Source organism: Cavia porcellus, unplaced genomic scaffold (genome assembly GCF_034190915.1).
Source record: "Cavia porcellus strain 051 isolate PalLab524CR breed Dunkin Hartley unplaced genomic scaffold, mCavPor4.1 scaffold_9, whole genome shotgun sequence".
NCBI lineage: Eukaryota > Metazoa > Chordata > Mammalia > Rodentia > Caviidae > Cavia > Cavia porcellus.
The window spans coordinates 85901501-85924214 of NW_026947492.1; the positions used below are offsets into that span (position 1 = coordinate 85901501).

A 22714-nucleotide genomic window follows, 5' to 3' on the forward strand; every position below is an offset into this window, starting at 1 on the left:
TTGTATTTTAGGGGGGAAGGACAATTATCAACACTTTTGCTTATGAAATAATGAATCTTGTGGAAGCCCTTTTCTTGATGGCGTCAGTAATTCTCAACGTGTACTGTAACAACATATACTGAATTCCATCTGAGAAGAAATGGTACGCACTGCTATAAGACTTTCTTCTAAAGGCTGAGCGGCCACACATTTATATGCTACGGGAAAAGAACAGCAGAGTACAAGTGCAATATCATTTTTTAAAAGGCTGGTTTTAGCTGTTGCTGCTTATTTTCAATGAAAGCATCAGAGGCTGATGTCATCCAGGACTCATTTTGATGTGCTAAATCTCAGTGCCACTAAGCCATGTTATTATGATTCAGAATATTCCAGGTCATAAATTCCTCAAGAACAAATACTTTTAACTTTCATAATTACATTCCCAAAAGTCCTCATGCAGTGTTGGTATGACATTTGTTCTCAGTAATATAATGGGTTGGTTTTTTGATATTTAACAGCTTTTGTCAAACCAAATAGGAAATAGATCTAATCTTCATGGTTTTGAATGTCTGCTCCTTCAGTCATCTCATCTAGGTCATGCGATATCTACTATTAATCTGTGTTATTCCAAGGGCTGGAGCAGCAGTGCTGAAATACACAAAGTCCTTGCCCATGCAGAACTTGTGGGCTTGTGGCAAGAGAAAATTACATGTATGGTCACGCACAATATATTTGAGAACTTAAAAAATGCTAAAATGTGTATATAAAGTATATTTTAACGAAGAGCCAGGGGAAGATAAAATAGTCAGGGAAGGCCTCCCTGAAGAAGTAATATTTGATGTCAGACCTAAATAATGAGACATCCAAGCCACAAGACAGATGTTGAGGGCTTGAGAGAGAACAGCAAAGGTAAAGGTCCTGAACTTGGGATCAGAGAGAAGCGCCTTGTCATGTTCAAGGCTGGTATCTAGAAGATGAATCCAAGAAGTAGAAAGAGGAAATGCACCAAAAGCCTGAAGGGCATGTGAAATGAGAAAATGTATTTACATTTAATAAGATGGTATTAGAAGGTCACAACAGGAAAGCACCCTGACCCAATTTGTACATCATTTTTCCAGGAAGTACCCTGACCCAACAGAATGCTCTCAAATTCCAAAGAAACCTTACATGATGATTGGATTTCTGTAGATCTGATGCTATTTACCATGGGTTATTGTTAAGTAGAGATGCAAGAAATTCCAATAAATGATTACCCAAATTAAAAATGCTTCTAATAAAAAGCAACACTCTTCCCTTGCTAACATGTCCAGCATTCTGAGATTTTCCTCTGCAGAGCAGGGATTAGTTCCTCAATGCAGGAAGTACACACACACTTATACACACACACACACACACACACACACACACACACACATGCACGCACATGCATCATATCATTCAACATGGCAGAGAATACAGCACTGGGACAGGTGCTATGTAGAGTGCCTATACCATCTGACACCATAACTGTTACATTTATAAGAATGACAGAGCACTGGTGATGATTATGTCTGAAGAAGAGGTACACATGGAAGCTTTCCTCAGCTTTTGTGATATAATGTCTCCCCCTTGCTCAGACTGAGACCTCAGCTAGTCTCAAACCAGCTGTGGGGCTCTGTTGTAGTTGAGAGTTACAAGGAAAAAAGTTTCGTATAGGACATGTAATTTATAGTATTATTTGTAATGGTCACCCAAGGAGTCAAATACAAATAAAGCACAAGAAATCTGTTTAAGACACTAAAGAGCTAGAAAATCCAGCTAAGGGCCTTGATCCCTTGGTAATAACCTGCATCAGCTCAGCTGAAAACCTATAGCCCACGATAATGACCCATGCAATTCAATCCCATGGATCTGAGCTGGGAAGGCCAAAGGTTAGCGGTGGAAGCTAGAAAGTCTGTGCTAGCAGGATGAATCATCTGTGCCAGCAGGCTGAGGGCTCTGTACTGGAGCCAAGAAGTGAAAAGTGAACCACAACTAATTTCAGCAACAAGGTCTTGAGTTCTTCCAATGATAACAGCTGAGTTCATATCAGGGAGCCAGCATGACAAGCTCCTCCAGGAGAACCCATGGCTCCAAACAGCAACATTTAGGAGAACCCACAGCACTACCCTTCCCATGCACGTCTCCTTTTTATGTTGGCCACAGTCCTCAGGTGGGCCATCCACACTCAGCACCACGCTAACTCAGTTTAGCTGGTGTTTAAACTGACCACTAGTTACCAATCCCCTATAGGCTCTAAGCAAGGCGTCATCCTGTCTGAGTTTCTTTACCAGTCAACAGGATATGATTAAATTTTCTTGTTTATTGAACACCAACTACTGAGCAGTCTCATTGGAAGTATAGAAGAAAAAGTAAACATTCGAGCCAAAGTCTACTCAGGGAACAAAGAAACTGTCTAATAGCACAATGAGTGGAGCTATGGAGACTTACACCTGGCTAAGAGGTCTTGAGTTGGTGGAACAGAGCAGTGATTCTTCTTATGAAGGCAGAACAATACATGTCACAGTGACACATTACCTAAATCCAGGAAAGTAAGCAAACCTCATGTCCTAGCAGCCAGACAGGAGCGGATACACAGAGTCCCTGAAGATGAAACAAGATGGTAGGTCCAGACAGTCACAATAATTTTTTTTTATCTTGGTGATTTTAAGGTGCTTTGTGCATACTGAAGCCTAAGGCTCTCCCTTCTTGATGTCAAATATGATTGGTAAAAATTAAGGTTTTATTTTAGCATCAGAGTTAGTGTAATAAGTTACATTCTATCTCCACAGCCATTGGATCTTTTCCTATTCATGTGATATCTGTTTAGATTGGGCAGTGCATGCACAGATGTACCTGGAAGAGTATAAAGAAAGGATAATAAATGCCAACCTCAATGCAGTTGGGAATCATTACATTAACAATGAAAAGAAATGTGGTTGGAGTAGGCCAAGTATGCTGACTCTGCATGGATGTTGATGGTAATAGCTAACCATCAGTGAATGTTTTATAGACATTAATTCAATGAATTATCACAATGCTCAGATTAATTCCATATAAACATTATTTCTAGTTACAAATTAGATGGATGAACTATAATCGAGAGAAGAATTTTCCCAAGCAAAGCTTCATAGAAGTGGGAGAGCTAGAATTTGACACCGGAAGTCTGGCCCAAGGGTCTGTACTTCTGACCGTGACACCACATGCTACGCAAGACTTTGGTGGACAAGTCGTTCCATGTGTCCAGCATTCCTTAGTACATCTTTGCTCTAGAAAACCACTGGTAGAAATGTGAGAAAAGGATCAGCTGGCTCTTAGCAGCAGCCTTTAGAGGAAAAAGATGTGCAAAGGGCACTGAAAAGGAATTTCCAAAATCAAATTGTCACATTGTAATTCAGCACTCAGACTTTCTGCACACAGAGTCAGAATGCTTGCCCTCTGGGTCTGCCCAGTATTCAGAATTCAAATAAGTCCATATGACATGAAAGAATTGGACTGGCCAGGTTCCCATGGAAACCGTCATGTTTTTGATCGGTCGTTTGCCTTCCAACAAATTTATAAGGTCTGAAAATAAGAAGAAATCCATCTGATACCCACCCAGGTTCAGCTTTTAATAGAACCACCATTAGAGGTGACTTTGCAGGAGATAGTGATGGTGGCTAAAGTGACAATAAAAAGGTTAATGTAACCACATTGTATAAGTGATTCAAAGCTTATGAGTTTTAAATACATAACAACTCATTTAAGCCTAATAATATGTGAGCATTATTGCCTTCATTTTTACATAAATGCAGATGAGGATCAGAGAATACAGTGACTTTTAAAATATAAGAGCTGGGATTTAAATTGAACTTTCCAAATGTAAATCCATCACTATTTCCTCTTGCCACAGCTGCTTCTCAAACTGTCAGAGATTTCACTGAGTCATCACGGTTTCCATCAAAAAAACTAAACACCCATAGCATACAGGTTTTGTTCTTCTGACAGTTTCCATTTCTATGTAAAAGTTCTAACACTCCCCACCACATAATCCCTGACTTAATCTCTAAATTGTACAGGGAAGAATCTTGGAGAAAATGTGAATATTGATGAATTTAACCAGTGAGTGTTCTTATTGTAACACCAAGAGACAGACAGACACCAAAAAAAGGCTTCCTGTCCTGTGAAGGCCGAGGGGGATGGAGGGCATGGCTGGAAGCTGCTTACCAATACAGGACTCCCCGGACTGTGAATAGGTCCCATCGTCATGGAAACCGCTTCTGCACTCACAGAGGTACCACCCTGGCAGGTTAACACAGCGGGAATGGTTGTGGCACTCAATGATCCCCTCTGCACATTCATCAATATCTGCCTCAGAGAAAAACACAAGCCCGCCAGGACATTAATGTCTTTGACACTAACCTTCAGTAAACACCCAGATGCGGTCAGGTCAACATATCAATTGGAATAGTTAGTCACCTAACATGAGAGCTAAAAGAAGAACTGAATGACATTTTCCCCCACAAAATCCAAAACATTTGAAAGCTTCATTCACGGATGTTTTCTCATGCTGGAAAACAAATGAGTGAGGTTGGAATTATGAAGTCTCTCCTAACAGCAAGTGCTGTGTTGCCCCACTATAACCAAAAACCCAACTGAATACCCTTTGCACTGTCTTAGAATTGGAGGCATGTGACTTTCCTTCGATTTGGCATTTCAAAATTAGTAATGTTAACTATCATAATTGAGTTCTTGAAAGATTCTTATGAACAGATAGTTCAGAAAACTAAGTAGAATTTTACTAAATTGCAGGCTTAGATTGCAAAGCTTTCAAAGAAGAATGGTGGTATCTGCTGTTTTTAAAAATTTATTTGACTGTTGCATCTTTTTTTCTTAGGATACCTTTAACATTTGATGGAGCTAGTGCTCTGGGGAATATAGTTTGGAAAATTATGGTTATAATTCATTTAAAACTGTTGATTAAAGATGTTAGTCAATGAAAATCCCTCATTTTTATTGACTCCTGATGACAGAAACCCCTTTAGTTCAGTTCTGTATCATCTTGTCCTTTTATTAGTACATGTTTATAGCACAAAATTCTTACATTCACCATGAAGAGTTGACAGGTATCTTGTTCTTTAAAATAAACAAATACCTGGAGAGGTCACAGATTTTTCGAGCCCAAGCACATGCTTCTGAGCTGAACTTGATTGATTCCACTGTAGAAAGAAGGGTTGCTGGTTGTCATGATGAAATTTCTATAGAATTCTTCATGAAATTATTTCTTAGAATCCATCCAGAATGTATTCTGGATGTATTCTTATTTAGAATAAGATGTATTCTACATCTTAGAATACATTTCAGTAGCTGGAAATCTACTATTTTGCATGGAAATACCTGAACTATTGTATATATGAGTTGAACATTAATTTACATTGGGATATAATATATAATGAATCGGATACTCAGTATCTCTTTCAACAGATCTTGTAGGCATCATCTCAGAGGCAATCAACTAACAGAGTTCTATTGCCTGTTCTAATTCTTGAATTATGTAATGAATCAGTACGTGAGTTTAGTTGAAACCTGACTCTCACTTTATCACATCCCAACGCCAAGCAGGGAGGATAAAGGTACATATACTTCTACTGTTCAACTCCAGCTTCTCTTTTGCAGTGAATGATCTTTTGCTCATTAAAGCCTATATTGTTCTTTCACACAGAACATCCTTTAGGCCTCTAAATGTCATCAGTTTTTAGGGCCTAGTGCTTCTATGGCACCTTCGTATATTGTAGTCAGACTGTGTGTGCATTTATTATAAATCCCCCCAAATGAATTCCCTATAATTATGTATACTGTCATCTCTTGAACTTTACAGGTATATTTTATGTGAGATGTACCTTGGATCACTAAAGATATCAAAAACTGAAGTGAGATGTCAGTGGTGGCTGTGGCTCACAGGGACAAACCTATACCCTGCGTTTCTGAACCAGCTCAGGGTTTTTCAAATGCAAGTCAATGAAAGCCACACCTGAAAGACTGATTTTCACATCTCTCTGAAAATCGAAAAGGGAAGACTGACTTTCTGGATATTAGTTTGAGAGATAACTCTTCATAACAGAGCAACAACAAATTCTATCTGGGACATTACAAAGCTGTCACAAAAATGATACCCACAGACTCCATCATCTTTAGGCTGCCAACAATACTTTAGATAACCATTTAGCCATGAATAGTGCTGGGAAACTAGAAGCCAGAAAGTCAAAAGCATGTCAAATAACTAAGGACCTGAATTGTTTGTTTGCCTGTTTCCCACAATCCAATAGAGCAGAAGTCATCCCTGTGACACAGGAACATCTCACAGCCAGTGAAGACAACAGGGGAATTATAGAACTGTGACTTCCCTAGAGACACTACAGCATCCCCAGATTGCATTGGAAATGAGGGAAGTAGTGAAGAGGGCCTTTGTCTGGGATCAGCACTTTCCATATAGATTCCAGGGACTCATGGGAAGTAACCAGGGCTCCTCACACAGACAGCTAGCAGTAAGGCTGCACATTTCTGTGCTCTGTGCAAGATCTACAACTGTAGGCAGAAAATACATTTCATTGGCAACCATACTGCATGGGGTAGGTGTCGGGGGGGGGGGGAGCCTTCCCTTCCCATTTCACTCTGTTCAGAAAACTGGCTATTTCATCTATGGAGCCACCACAGTATTAACTGCAACCACCCAGATCCAAATACAGAAAACACTCGAAGGCTTTTCAGCAACACACTGGAGACTTTACAAATTATAAATGATGATTTCTCCCTACACTGGGTTGTGGCTGCTGTTGTCCTGAGAGATTTGTTTCTCCCAGTCAGTGCTCGCTACTGGCAAACAAGTGCGAAGATACTGTGGAAATAGGGGCCCTGCAAGTTCACTGTGGAAGCCAATTCTCGCCCAAGGAATTCTGATCAGTCACAGAGCTGGGCTGCACCTCCTGGTGTGTCAGCCATTCCAAGGAAACAGGCAAACAAAAAGTCCTTGTTATAGTTTTTAGAAAGTCTTAGGATTTTGTTTAAATCTCAGTGTCATCCAGCAGAGACCTGCAAATGCAACAGAGGAACAAAAGGTGCTGGGGGATGCTTCACAGCAGAACACACAGTACTCATCTGGGTAACCAATCACCAAGCATCAGCTGCACAAAAACTAACTTCCCTGCTTGGATGACACAGGTGAACTGTTAATCAAAACTAGCTAAGCTGAAGCCTGCAATTGTCACCAATCTATTATGTTACTGATGAATCAAGAAAGGGTGATTTGCATAAGCCATCTATTCAGCTCTCCAACTGTCCATAAATTGGGCATGATAAACTCACACACAGTAGGATTTAGATTTTTTAAAAGAAGACTCTCAAGAAAAACATGTTTTGGTTTTTCTATTATTATTAACTGAAAGATAAATACTACTACCAAGAATATAGGGCAGAATAAGTAGATTTTCCAAATCCAGAAAAATGAATATGAACTTACAGTCAGGAAACCTATAGGGAGTAAAAGACAATTTCAAAATCCTCTAAGATATTCATTTGGATTTTGAGAGAACTGTAACATTGTAGAGTACTCTGTAATGGCATTTATGAGTGTATCCATACACCCTAAAAATTTAAATTCTTCCCCTAGAAAGAGTCATGTATATGGCTGAGTAATATTCCATCATATAAAAATACCACATCTTTTTCATCCATTCTGTGGTAATGTATAATAGACATTGCGATAATGAAATGGAAAGAAAGTGCTCTAAAAGACATAACTGTATGCATGTTTAGGTGTGCAAGACAGATAACCACACTACTAAGCATTTCTTAGTTCATCAGACAGAATGGTTTGTACTGTCATTGTTTGACTGTCCACATTTTATGCTTTGATTTTGTGACTTGAGCAACTACTTCTATGCTAACCATGTGTAATTTATCAACTAGTGATTTCTTACTGTTTTTTTGAAATTCTGTATTATTTATACCCTTTTTTCTGTTTTGCTGTTTTTCTCTAAATAAAAATGAGTCATGTAAATGGAATGAAGTGGGATTAGCAACATATATTGCTACACATACACTAAAGGTAGGATTTTTATCTGACATTTGTTGAATGCCAGGACTGTAACGAGCACAGCATTTGCAAACCCTGCAGGAAAAGAATCTGTCTCTCTCACTTTTCTTCTTTTTGGGGCCCCAAGGGTGTGTCTTGGGCATGGTTCTTTTGCAAGTCATTGAAGCCAACCAAGTGAAGCATAGTTACCAGTCTAGAAGTATTGCAATTCCACTGTGTCTCACAGAAAGGGCTCATAATGAGCCTCAGTAACATTTTCTCCTGCTCTTTGAAAGCCAGTATTCAGGGAAGACTTAGAAGCTACATTTGCGAATGTTACATACTGAGCCCTTCCACAGACCTGAAACTGTCACGGATGAGTTATATAAGAAATCCATCTCTATGTTATTGAGCCCTTACACGGTTTGGGGCTGCTTTATTGTTACAGCCAGGATTTCCTAACTGCCATGATAAATTCCTTTCCACATGGAGGGGGAAGACTGTGGTAAGGTAAGAATTCATTCGGACTCATTCTTACCAAAAAAAAGAACAATCAAGGAACAAAGTCCAGTTCCAATCCCAGGGATTTAGTACTCCTTACTGAAACTTTGAGAGGCAAAAACCTACCTGTTCTTAAACTGCAATGTGGCTAATAAGGAAACTAAAGAAGAAAGATGTCCGATAAGCCTTGGGCAGTCCTTCAGCTGGCTGGCAGCAGAGGAAGGCATGGGATTTCGTAGGCAGCTACAGCAGCTGAGTTTGTGTGCTGCAGGTCAGAGATCAAGGCGAAAACACGCAACCACTCAAACCTCACGCTTTGAGTCAGATGAACTTCAGTGTGGTTCTGGAATTTCCTATAAGCATGAGAGCCTTACTCATCTTTCTCTGACTTTAAGTCTGATTAGGTTTTAAATGAGTATAATATTACCTGACTCATAATGTGGCCTCAAGGTTTTAATCATATCAGTGTGAAGCTACTCTACAAAGCAAAGCAGATGTTCATCGGGAATAGAATAATTGTTCTCTAATCTATAATCCCCGCGTGACCACTAATGAGCTGTGTTTCCATGCCAAGACAGTCCAAGTCCCCAGATTTCAATTCCTTACATCCAAAAGTAAAAGACTGTCCTGAGCACACTAAAACCTCTTTCTAGCCTTTACTTCTTACACGATGAAATATCTGGGCTTTGGGGGCTTTAGGTCTTCATGTACTACTAACCAAATGGATCACTTACTAAAAGTTTTAAATGACCTCTTTATAACTTGGACCCTTTATTAGGTAAACTGCAATTTAAATAATATGTTTTGTTTGCATCAGAGAAAAGCTTTAATAAAGTGTGAACAAGTTCTGTTAAAGTCAATTAACTGCTACACAAGATATACAGCGACATCATTATTACTGTTTCTTCTCTGTAAGTCCTGACTAGTGACTGGTTTTGATCCATTAAACTGAACAGTACCAGGTATTAATAATGTGGTGCTGGCTTTGGTGATGTGGTTCTCTGCCTTTCTTAAATCTCTTCCCATACTGACTTTGCACGAAAGGGTCAGCCTCTTGCTGGTTGTGGCCTTCCAATTTTATCTCTGAAAACTTTCTTTGTGTTCATCTATTCTCTAAGAAAAGATCCATTTAAAAAAAATCTATGCATTAAATTTCTCTTCTTTCACCTGGAAGCCCTCTGACTAACATTGCAAAACCAATTTCTCCCATAAACTCGGATGTGTATTTATTATTAGTTGAGATTAGCTAATCTCAGTGGGGTCTTCATTTCCAACTCCTGCTGTCCAAAGACATATCAGAGGTCACAGCCCATTTTCCATGACAACTGTAAAATGCCCAAAGTAGGATAACTTATTAAGAAACGTTGTTTTTTAAGATTAAAGTTCTGGAGGGGCAGAAGCATCATGCCATTACTGGCTTGGCTTTTGGTGAGCACCATGTGCTGCCCATACTTGATGACAGGAAGGCAGAGGAAAAGCAGGCATGTGTGAAAAAGAAGTAACCCAGGGGCTGGGGATTTAGCTCAGCGGCATAAGTGCCTGCCTTGCAAGCAGGCAGTCGTGAGTTCGATCCCTGGTACCGATAAAAATGAAAAAGACAAAAAAAAAAAAAAAAAAAAAGAAAAAGAAGTAACCTAACAAAAGAGAGTAAAAGAAAGTGCCAGGTTCTAAACGATTAACCAAGTCTTTCAGGAGCTAAAATAACCCATTCTTGAGAGTGGAGCCATCAGAGCATAATTATTTGTTAAAGGACAAATGCATACCAACACTTTCACATGGGAACCAAAGCTTAACATGAGTTTAGGTAGAGACAAGCCATATTAAAATTATTTCACTGTATATCTTTCTATGTAGCAAACTGAGTTTCTTCCCCAACACGCCTTCTTTACTCTTACCCCCACCATAATCAGTAAAATAAAGCTCAAAGTCTTTATACTAGTTTACAATGCTTTAACTGCTGTTATGGTTTATATACTGTGTCAAACTGAGAAGTCTAGAAATTTAACTAAGTAACTCAGCAGTTCCACATACTGGGGTGTGAAGGACAACTTGTTACTGCTCTCAGATGTGGTTCATTGTGTAAATTTGAGGTCAGAAGTTTAACTAAATGACTCAGCAGTGATCCAGGGGCCTTACTTTCTAAACATCCTCAGTCTGTGCATGAAGAGGGCACACAGATGATGTGAGTGCTACATCTACCTGAGGGGCACAGCCTGCTTACAATATAAGGGAGGAAAAGAGATTTGTTTTTCTCACCCTTTCTCTTTTTGCTCTTGCTGCTTTTGCTACCTTCTGCCACCTGGAAATGTTGCTCCTTTGCCATGCCACCCTGACTTAGAGCCAGCTCATTATGAACTGAAGCCTCCACACACTGTAAGCTAAATAAACTTTTCCTTCCTTAATGTTGGGCTTGGGTATTTTGTCTCGGCAAGGAGAGAAAAGTAATCAAGACAACTGTCTTGTCTTCTTGTCTTCTTGAACTATTAACCACTCTTCCTTTTTTAACCCAAGAAAGCCAACCCCACCTCCTAGCTATTCCTCATGCATATGAGCCATTTTGTAGCCTTTGCCTCTGCTATTTTTTCTGTCTTGAACCACTCTCTTAGACATCTCTGAGGCCTAGTCTCTCAGCTTCATACCTCTTTACTGATGCATTGTCTCAGTGATCTTTTCTGTTCCCATAATATAGAAAATTATGACTGCTCCTTGCTCCTCCTACTCCAAGTATTTCCTGTCCTATCTTGAAATGTTTTTCTCATTTTCTTCCTGCCATCTAACATCCTTTATTCTTTACATTTACATCTGTGTTTCCTTGTCCCCTTTCACTAGAACCCAAGCCTGAAGACAGAGCAGAAGCAGAAAGTTAGCACTCATGAGTATTTTCTGAATGAAACGAAAAAGAAGTAAAAGAGATCAGGATGAAGGAAGGTGCGCTGGCAGCTCTTCTTCTGACATGGCTTACAGTCCTGCCTCACGATCCTTGTCTATTTGTGTGACCATCACTGCTGCTCGGTTTCTTATTCATTGAGACCTGAATGTATGCAGTTACCTATTTGCTGGCCTCTCCGTCACTGTCTTCATGAACTCATAAGTTCCAAGACAATCTTCTCAAAGCTATTCACTCAGAGATATGATCAAATTCAATACATTAGTTCTTTTATTTATATATTAAGCAAAAGTTAAGCTAATTTATCATTATTAAACTCAGGACTATATAGAAAATTAGATTTCCAGCTAGTCATAAAGTTAAAACTCCAGTTGGTCAAACCCTGTATGACTACAAGAAGCTTTACATGTGTGTAGCATATGCCAATTAAAATTGTACCACTGGCACCACTGAACCTTTTTAAAGCATTGAACTAGGTCATATTTATTCCAGGCCTGTATATCTGATCATCCTGTGACTTTGTATTATATCCTAATCCTCTAGAATTAAAAATGAGCCTTTAAAGAACCCTACTACTAATAGGCATTTTAAAAACATAATTCCTTACCTTACTTTCATGACTACTTTGCCTTCATTTACCAAAAATCCTCAGCACAAAACATTGTAACTCTACGGAGTAGTTATTTTAAGTATTCATTTATCCCATAACCAATTTCATTTCATGCCTCACATCCTGAGAAATATTTTTTAAATATCAAAATGCAACTGCAAATTTCATCAAGAAATTCTCCATCCTTTCTTTGAATTCCTATAGTGCTTAATGGTTCTACCAACCAATTTAACTCTGACACCTATTGTCTTTCAGAGTATTCTGTTTCTTGCTATAATTTCTCTCTCCATCAAATAGAAAGCATTTTTGAAGTTCCACTTGTTAATACTTTGCTGTGTGTCAGGACTTCTGACAAGTGCTTTATACTTGCTACTTTATCTTCAGAAGGTTTTTGAGACAATGTGAATTACCTGACTTTTACAGAAAATGGAAGCACCAGTTTTTTAGTAATACGCCCATGGTAAATCACCTGAGAGCTAGAATAAGTGTTTAAACCAAGGGCTATTTGACTTATAAGTTCATATCAATATCTATTATACTATACGGACTCCTGCCCATTTGAGAAAAGGGAGTTTCTTTTCTGTCTACCCCAATGCAAATTTCCACTGAAGCCACACAGCAGACTTAACTCATGGTTGCAAACAGGTTTCCAGGTGAAAGAACTGAGTGGAAGAATTTAGAATTAATACAGCCAAGTTAGCTTCCTTTTATAATACAGATAAACTTCAGAGGAAAATAGTATATCCATAAATTAGATGCAGTAAGATACAGAAAATATGCTCATAAGAAAAAGAAGAAAGATGATAGAAACCAACATCATCTCACCCAGTTGTTGGATTTACTAGATGAGACTTGAAAGAAGCTACTGAAAACATGTTAAAGACTTTAAAAAGCTTTACTCAGAAAAGTAATGAAAACATTTCTATTATCAATCAAGGAGAGTGACAGGAACTGAATTTACCCTCACATGTATGAAATAACAAACCAACAACATATATGGACACAAAATGGTTTGCAAGAGAGTTTTAAATTAAGCAACTAAAGGCACTGAGTCCTGAGTATTGTGAAATGCATGGACAGCGTGCTGTGTTGCCCTGGCTGCCTGCCTGGACAGTGAGCCAGCCCTCTGTGCAAGGAGGGGGCCCCAGGCAGTGCTCCCTGATTTGAGTATGTGCTATGCACTAGTAGGATGGGAAGAAGGCAGCCAGAATTTTGTGGGCAGAGGACTGGAGAAGCCACACCAAGAACTCTAAAGTTCCGCAGAAACTACCATCCACGTATTTTTGGTTACATGGAAAATAAGTTTGATAAAAGTACCTAAAGCTGAGGGAAGACCACCAGGATAAATTAGCGGTAACAGGGAGGGAAATAATGGGTGCTTCCACAACCTAGATGCAAAAATCTCCTCATTTCTGGGATAGTATTCAACGGAGTGCATTAACATGCTTTGCCTCATTAGTGAACAACAACTAGCTTGAGTATTTGAACAGTAAATGGATGCTAAAACACCTTCTGACTTCTGTCCTTCAGTTCCAAATGATTCATTAACCCAGCTGATCTCTCCTTCCCCCAAAACAGATATATTTTCTTAACAAAATTGGAAAATTTAGGAAATCCAGACTCTATGAGGGCCTTGTAATCAACCAATATTGACAGATTTTAGACTTTCTTAGTCCTACCATGCTTATCAGCATATAAACCTCTCTCAGTAGTGGTTTCCAGATGACTTAGGTTAACATTGTTCTACACTTACAAGAAAGATAAATTGCTAAGCGTTATTACTAAAACAACATTAGAATTTTAGTCCCACTTGTCTTGATTCATGGAGACCTTCTCTGGTTATGTAAATATTATTTCTTCCTAGAGCAAGAAATAAAATCAACTCTATTTGATATATATGCAACTAAAGTTTGAGAAGGTATGGATCCCTAAGAAATATCAACTTATCATCACTAGGATAAGGCATGTACTCTGGGGAGGTAATAACCTATTTCTACTGGATCCTTTGCTATGCTATTACTATGGTATATTGTGAGACGCATATAATAGATAAAAAATTAGCGACTTTCTTTTTGGGATGTTTTTCAGTGTAAAGGGCATTTTTTTTCATATCTCTATTTTCCTCTTACTAGCAGGTCAAAGTTCTTGATATGATATCCATTATTGCTAAGAAGGTACATTAAAAAGACACCACTGTTGGTCTTCCAATTAACTATAGAAGGCATTTTTTTGGGAACTCAGGGGAGATAAGCTTTGTTGCATCAGGAATCATTTTTCCCACCTAGAGAACAATTGCCTGCGAGGAATGACAATTGTGGAACTCTCTGGAAAGGGATACAAGTAGTGTATTAGGCAGGACATAGAGTTCAGAGAAGGCTGGGAGCATAAATCTCAGTTGGTTTTAGCAAGTATCAGTATCGCAGCCTACCTACTCTTCTGCAGAACCGGTGCAGGCAGCTGCTTAGTTTGGGTGTGTTTCCTTCTTTTCTACATTTTGTCTACTGTGCTACCCTTTATTCCCTTCTGGTTAAACATTATTGATATATATCTATAAAAGTAGTAATCACTTATTATCAGAAAATAAAGGAGGCCAATCTCCCAGCCACAAAGAATGCAGTATTCTTGGTCTAAATCAATATTTTTAAATGAATAGTCATATGACTAACAAAATTGACATCAGCAGAGAGCATAATGTAAATGAAAATTGTCAAACTTTGCCCAACGTACCTAATCAGAAATTCTGGGCCTAAGCCCAAGAAGTCGGTACCTTAATAGGTTTATCAGTTATCCTTAGGATTCTACTTTGACAGCCACAGATCTATCATAATAATGGTATCCTCACATGTTCTCCCTGTGATTTGTCTAGAGATGAGTGTGTGACTAAATTCTGGCTAAGAAGAGGCAAGAATAAGTGCTCTCAGAATAGGAGTGGTGGTATCATCTCATTCCAAGGTGAGATGACAGAACTACTGACATCTCCATTCTAGTTAGCCAGTTGAGTGAAGGACCTAAAGACCAGAAGGACAAGTCTCCTGAGATCACGGGATAAAACCCAGTGAAATTCTTTGATGTCATTCAGCTGCTGAGCCAACAGTGGAGCTACATATGGCAGGACTTCCGGTCCTCTGCGAGAACTCAGGATGCCCTCATGTGACACGGTGGTGTGAGTTTTCCATTAGGTCCAGCTAAAATGAATTCAAACAATAGAATGCTCTTATTCTCAATTTATAAATATAGAAGCCAAGCCAAGAAGAGTCTTTTGTTTTACTTGTTCTGTTTTGAATTCCAAAACTTCATTGGCTACTTTTTTTCACATTGGTCACATTAAAGCTCTCAGCACATGGCAGGCCTGATAAGAATCAATAAATAATAGTAGCTATGTTTTACTTTTTTTGCTTGTGCCATTACATTTAATTCTAAGGCTCTTTATGGATTTCAAAATCCTTTCTGCAGACACAAGTGAAACAATTCTGAATGATTCTTTCTTTATTTTTACTTAAGATGAGGAACACAATTTTGTTTTTAATTTATTATGGAAAGATATACCTTTAAGGACAGTCCCAGATTTTTTACATTGAGAATTTCAACAGCTTGCATTATTCATAGAGGAAGTATTTATGCAGACATGATAAATAAAACAATTTACTTCCAAATTAAACAGAGACACTTCAGCCACTGATGAAGAATTTAAGTCAGTCCTTTTGAAAGATTTGCCATATTTCTGTCACTTTGGAATTTCACCCAGGAAAAAATGTCCTTTTATGTGGTGCCATGGAAGACAAGCACCATCATAATGCAAAAGTTATTCTGGGAAAAAAAAAACAAAAACACCAAAAAGCTTTTATTTGTCAAATTCACAAAGTTTTGCAACTCATGTCTTTGAAAGGAAAGGGGAGATGGAGTGGATGTTTTTCTCTTTTGTGAGTTAGAACAGAAATTCAGAACAAAATACTTAAGCATACTCTTAACAAAAGAACCAGAGTTTAAGATTCCCAGTGGGCATCTGTCTGGGTGCAACACTGTACCATCTTTAGTGTACCTAGGTGGACCATAACTTTCCAGGACCTACACTACTGATCCAAAGGACCTAGACCCAGAGCTGGTCTCACAAGCACCTCATGGGCATCTAACCTGGAATTGTTGGAGCTAGGACTACATAAGAGATAACAAAGTCTAATGCACTGCATTGTTCCTTGTTGAGTAAACTTAACCACACACCTTGGGAAACACCCTGGCAATCTAAGGAAGACAGCCTGGAGGTGGGGCACAATCAGAAATGAATTAAATGTCATTGTGTATGGCTATTTGTAGAGTCCTTGTCATTGCCTGTGGAGAAACAATAGCTGCTTTTAACCTTGCAAGTTGGTCACCTTAACGCTCACGATGACTTAAAGTATCTAAACACCATGTGCTTTAAAGCCATTGTATCAGAGAGGAATAAAGGGATACAGTTCTTGTATGCACCATATTCACGTCCCTACATACTGAAAGTCACAAGATCTCAGCAGGTAACCTCAGTGAGTGATGGAGCTGAGGTGCTGGTAAACCAGGGAGGGCACATGTCCTGCTCAAGGGAGCAGCTTGTATCGTAGCTGTAGGAAATGTCCCCATGCCATGCTAGAATCCTAGAAAAGACCACTTTTCCAAAAAGTTGAAGGCTGTGAAAGTCTTCCCATTTACTTATGTATTCATTCATTCATTTATAAAGTACCATTTAGATCAACACTGTGAATGACACATACAACATCTTTCGATTGACCTTGAACTCTGATTTGCAAACTCTGAGGCCAAGCACCATCTTTTTCATGTGGAAGCACTGAAGGCCTGTGAGAAAACAGATCTACTTCTTATGTGGGGGGCCAAACACTTGATCACATACACAGTGACTCACTTCATATTGCTGGACATCTTTAAAAGCTTTGTATACTTATGCATTCTTTTTCTTCTGTAAATGGAGACATTCATCACATAACATGTACCCAGAGGTTTGATAGAGGCTGAAATCATAAAAAAGGAAATGAAAGATTTTTTTTTTTAACAGAGTACTCTGGCACAGTTGCCATGGCGATGCTGAGAAGTACAACTTACTTTCCACATTTCATAAATTAGAAAATGGAGAGCATATTTCTCTTCCCCAAGTCAGAAGTCAGTGTAGAGGAGAACTGATATGCCAGGCCGTGTTACTGCTGACCACTCTACTCCATTACTATGCAAAGTAGCCTCTACTTCCCACTTTCTGTGAAGTCATGAATGACTCCACATGGCCATTGCTGTTAGAGACCTCACAGTGTTTTGATAAAAGAGACAAAGAGACAGATACGTTTCCAGGGAGAAATACAATGCCAATGACACTAAGAAGCTGCAGCATTCCCAGGAAGACATCCAGCACTGTCTGTGCAGGAAGCTACCCACCTGCCTAAGCCATGGTAAACCAAATTTTGGGTGTCAATTTGATCCTTGTGATCTCTAGCCAATGCTCTGGGTGCAGAATCAAAGTCCATCACAGAGTACCCAGAGAGCCTTTCTGATATGAAACACTGTTCCACCTGGAGGACTGACAATAACGGGGATCCCACAGAATGGGCACATGATACAGACAAAATCGAGCGTGTGGCCACACTGGTTTGATTCTCACGTCCCCACAGTGACTTTATGTTTCAAATTATTCTTTGGAGCATGATACAAGTTAGGCCTGAGGGGAAAATGCTTATCAGGGAATAATCGATGAGCTCTTTCTCTGTACTCTTTGCCCTTTGTCACCGAATATGTGATTTATTTAGAAATTGGGGAATGCAAAAAAGGTTAGTGGCAGGAAATAAGGAGAAGTTGTTCCAAGGGGAACTGGTTACACATCATAGGTGCATTTAATTCATTTGGTAATATTTCAGTAAGGTCGCTCTTTATTAAATGACTTTTCTGACTACTTGTGTTTTTCTGTTTGAGTAATTTTGCTAGGTTGTTTCCCTCTACTGTTTCCCCTTAGTTTGTGTCAAAAACACTTTCAGAAAGAAGTAGAGAAGTCACAGTCACAGAAGATTATGGATTATTTGTACCCGGTGTCATACCAAGGTCTACATGTAAAAATGATGTAAATGTCTAAAGCACCACTAAAAGCAAAAGAAGAAAGATTAATGATTTGTTAAATGACTCGTGTCAACACAAGAGTGTCAAAGGAAGGCAAGATTATCCTTCAGGATGGGAAGGTTCACTGCTGCCCCTCAAGGCCTCTTTCACATCGTGCTGTGGTAAACTTCCCTGCCAAGGGTTCTGCCAGGCCATTGCCATGCCGTGAGGGCCACCCACACCGCCTAGTTCCTGCCTCTTTTTGTAGCAACATTGGCAAAGGAACAGATAGGCTGAAAATCAATCCTCAACAAAGTAGGACATGGATCAACACTGCAAAAAGAAGTATTTCCCGCTCCTAAAATAGGAAAAGAAAACTGCTCAAGTTCCTATACCGACTCTATTACTGGGGAGTTGATATCCAGTTAGACCATGCAGACTACCCTCTGGCAAGAAGCAGCCCACACACACTGGGTGGCTTTGTTTAGCCACAGTTATTCTTAAAGTGAATTTGAGGCCAGCAGTAGGAATCTGACAGTTTTGCACACACATTCTAGATTCTTAGTGTGTCATTTTTAAAAAAAGGGATTGCTGTGTGCAATCACGCAGCTACATGACAAAAACTAGCAAGGAAAGGCAGAGTGGCTGCCACCTTTCCATGGTGGCTGGGCTCTCTCCAAAGAGCAGTCCATATGGGGCTCACTTTAGTCACCTGACAGCACAAGCATCTGGAGTTGTGACCCCTGCCTTCCTGTTGACGAGAGCAATAGAATTTGTAAACTTCTGCACGCAACTATTGTCATATTATTTTTAGCATGGAACTCCATCATGAACAGTTTTATATATCAAAGATACAGACAAGTTAAAATTAAAACTCTTAAGGCAAATATTTTAATTAACAATTCAAATCAATAATAAGAAGATTGTATTAATTTAGCACAAGTGTTTTCTACAAATGCATGGTTTTTTAAATTTGCAAAATGGTGGAGCATGTTCAGCTGAATTAAATCTCTTGCTTTCATCTTTTAATCTGTTTCAATGTTAACTACATGACATTGTCCAGACAATCATTCGCAATGAAAGCTGCTTGAAGATTACTAAAGGTTTAAGTCCTTATATTCATCAGGTAACTAATACAATAAAAGTGCTAACGTGTAAATACAGGTATCATTGTGCCGAGTGACAGGTGCCCTGGGGCCCAGGAAGGTAGAGTCAGCGTCATCATGCACGGCTCACCAGACCAGCTCAGGCTGCAAAATGCATGTTCTGAGATGCACCCAAACCAGGCAACACTGTGGCTCTGCCCCTTACCAGCTGTCAGACCAGACAGTGCCTGTGCAGGCTCAGATTGTTCCTTAGTAAAATGGAGTAAATTATTACTACATCATTGCTGTGTTTAAGTATAATACCTGAAAACTGATTATTGATCTCAGATTTCTGAATGTATGTTCCATAGCAAGTAATGTTTCGTACATCACAAATCTTAATGTATTCATTTTTCCCTTATTGAACAACACAGTTATTCATGACTTACTAGGAGCATCAGACTAGCAAGCTTTGAGAAAGTTTCTCCTTCTTCTTTTCAGTTCTTCTTCATCTATCTATCTATAGTTGATATCTATAGTTGACTATTAGTTGATAAGGTTGAAAAAGAATGACACAAAATATTAATGATGAGATGATAATTTGGCAGGTTTTTTTTCAAATATTATGTCAGCAATGCTACACATTTATACCATGCCTGCCTCCAGGAATGACAGCTTCACATAAGAGCAGCTCCATATTATATTTGGAAAACATACACTATCCTTATTGGAGGGAACTCTTTGCATTTAGTGTCCCTTTCCAATGCTCAAATATGTTTTCACAGGCTTCAGTCTTTCCTATAGTGTTGATGACAATTCACTGTGTACAATAGCACTGGAGGGCAGAGAACTGTAGACTGAAACCCAGTTGAACAGCAGAGAGACTGACTGGGGTCTGGGCTCCCCCGCCACAGATGACAGTGGCCTTTAAGGCTTAGGAACCAATTCGATGCCCAATCATCTTGAATGCTTGCTTTGATGAGGCACACAGGTGCCATTAATGACACGTTGTTACTCTAAAGTGACCAAAGACTTTTCATGTCCATCCCATCACTCATCCACTGACAGAGCACCTACTTCTGGACAAGTGGTGAGCTCAGGAGTGTGGAGTAGATTTCTCTCTGTTGCTACTATTTGCTATTTTTATAGTTATTACTTTCAGAGATTTGGAGTGGGATTCATACCTTTGTCTTTTACTGCTTGTAAGGCTTGAGGTTTTTCATTCTCGTTTTGCTCATTTTTAAAACAGAAATAATAAAAAGTAGAGATAATACATCTTTCCTTATAGATATGTTATCTATTAGCCTATAGACTTTTTTGTCTGTTAGTATATAAACATTTGACTATTAAATATTAAATGAGGCATGTACTACTACTTCTAGTAGGTTAATATAAATACTATTTTCTTTTTCTCCTTTGAATAAGAATGGCTCCTACCTTTGCGGAAGTTCCTATTTCTCAATGAGGAAAGCCACAGGCAAAACTAAAATATCAGACTATATTATAATAAAGTTGCATATCAAATATTTTAAGTACAAAGTTGAAGCTGCCATGTCACCCACTCTAATAGTGAAATGTAGAATATGATCCTTCCATGACCTATTCTTTGGTAGCATGAATCCAATAGAAAGTGATTTCTGCATGACAAATCCCATCCTCTGTTTAGCCCTTTCTCCCAAACACAGGGGGAATGAATTGCTTGTCTTCTGAAGTAATGGAGAGAGAATAGGTAAGTCCATCTCAAATAGGAGACGGTCTTCCTTCCGGAATAAGAATGGATCCCATGTGTCCCATATTCTCTTAGTTCAATCTTCGGGGGCCACTGCAAATAAATTCCCACCAAACCACCAGACATATCTAGAACAGTTGCCCCTCCCTCCTTTCTGGCAGTGACATGGGAACAGAGGCACTCTTGGTGTGCTCTACAGATGTGAGGGCATTTGTCACCAATGGGCACCACAGGGCAACATGGACTTGGATCCCAGAGCTGGCTAACATAGGCTCATTCTGGTGTTTCTTCAACCTCATTATGATGGAGCCTTGCATTTAACACGATGTGTAAGTTGAGGTCCACTCTCTGAAACACACAAGTTCTACTGTACCTGGACCTGTGTTACAGCTCTTGTAAGTTCCGTGTGTCTCATCTTTGCTCATGTCCCATCACACTCCCTGAGCTTACCACACTGTAGAAAATGGCCAGCTCAGATCCTCATCAGCCATGAGCTCTACTCTCATGATCCTTCTTTTAGAATCATCCCACTAGACACAATCCTCTTCTATCATTTCATTCTCAGCACAAATATCAGTCTTCAAGATTTTCTATTCAGCTGCCATTTCTGAAGCAGCTTCTTCTCACTCTTCTGTTTCCTTTTCATCATGGTATTAATCATCATCTAACATACTCTGGTATAGGTGCTTGTGTGTGGTCACCTTTCATCCAAGAGAATGTGAATCCATCAAGTCAGGGACCATGTGAACCATCAGGGAAGCACTGCTTTAGGTGACTGTTCAAAACCAGCTGAAGCAAATAAAAGAGGCCAAGTAATAACTTTCTCTCTAGTAAAAGTAAAATTAAGAAAGTTACAGGAAACCAGGGTGGGTTAGATAAAGTAAAATGATTAACATGAATCCCTTTTCTGCAATATATTGACGATAATCTCTCAGTCACAGTAGTGCCAATAGAGCTGGGCATGGTGGCATACACCTGTAATCCCAGCAATCAGGAGGCAGGTGGATCATACTGAGTTTAAGACCAGCCTGGGCTACATAGTGAGTTCAAGGTCAGACTGAACTACATAGCTAGACCCTGTTTCAAAAAACAAAACAAACAATACAACTAACAACTATAAGTAGCATTCAGTGTGTATTGTCATTCCTCTTCTAAGTGCATTGCCCATCTTAGCTCACTTAATTCTCTCAACCTGATAACTGTGTGAAGACACGTACCCAGAGCAGTAGATAACTTGCCTAAAAATGGGAGAAGGCGACACACAAGCCACGATAGTGTGTCTCCATTCTCTTAACAAAAACTGTTTCAAATCAAATCATTCAAAAGCAAACTACTCTTTTAAAGAAGAGAGAGAGGAAATAGCCTATGGGTTATTAACTAGTAGAAATGAACTGACATGAAGAATTGTGAAGAGGGCAAGCCACATAATAAAGAGACAATCACAGAGGGACCAAAGGACAGCAGGTGTGCATGTGGAGGAAATTAGTAAGAAATTCTTCACAATGTGCAAAAGCTCTGTGTAGAATGAAAAGGCAAAGGGGGGTTGGTTCACAGATATAGCTGTGCTGTTTGTGATTTTATGTTAAAGTCTAAGCATCTTCCCCCAGTCTGGATTGTGACATTTTAGGAGCAAGTACATAGCAATGTGTCACCTCCTATTATGCCAGGTTCAGCTCTCAACAAAGCATCATAGTTTAGCCCTCTCAGAAAATATGTGAGGAAGGAAAGATCAGTTACACAAAAGAGGACTCTACTGAACATTCCTTCCTCCTGCCACACAACTCATGTAAAG

At 39.2% G+C, this 22714-nt stretch overlaps 1 protein-coding gene across 1 annotated transcript in view; it reads right to left on the reverse strand.

Annotated features, from left to right (window-relative positions):
• Window positions 1-22714, reverse strand: part of LOC100729132 (protein kinase C-binding protein NELL1) — a 647616-nt gene that overhangs the window by 53291 nt on the left and 571611 nt on the right. The window contains exon 11 of the mRNA XM_063256783.1: window positions 4204-4344. Within this exon, the coding sequence (XP_063112853.1) occupies window positions 4204-4344 (141 nt within the window). The remainder of the gene's footprint in view (window positions 1-4203; window positions 4345-22714) is intronic.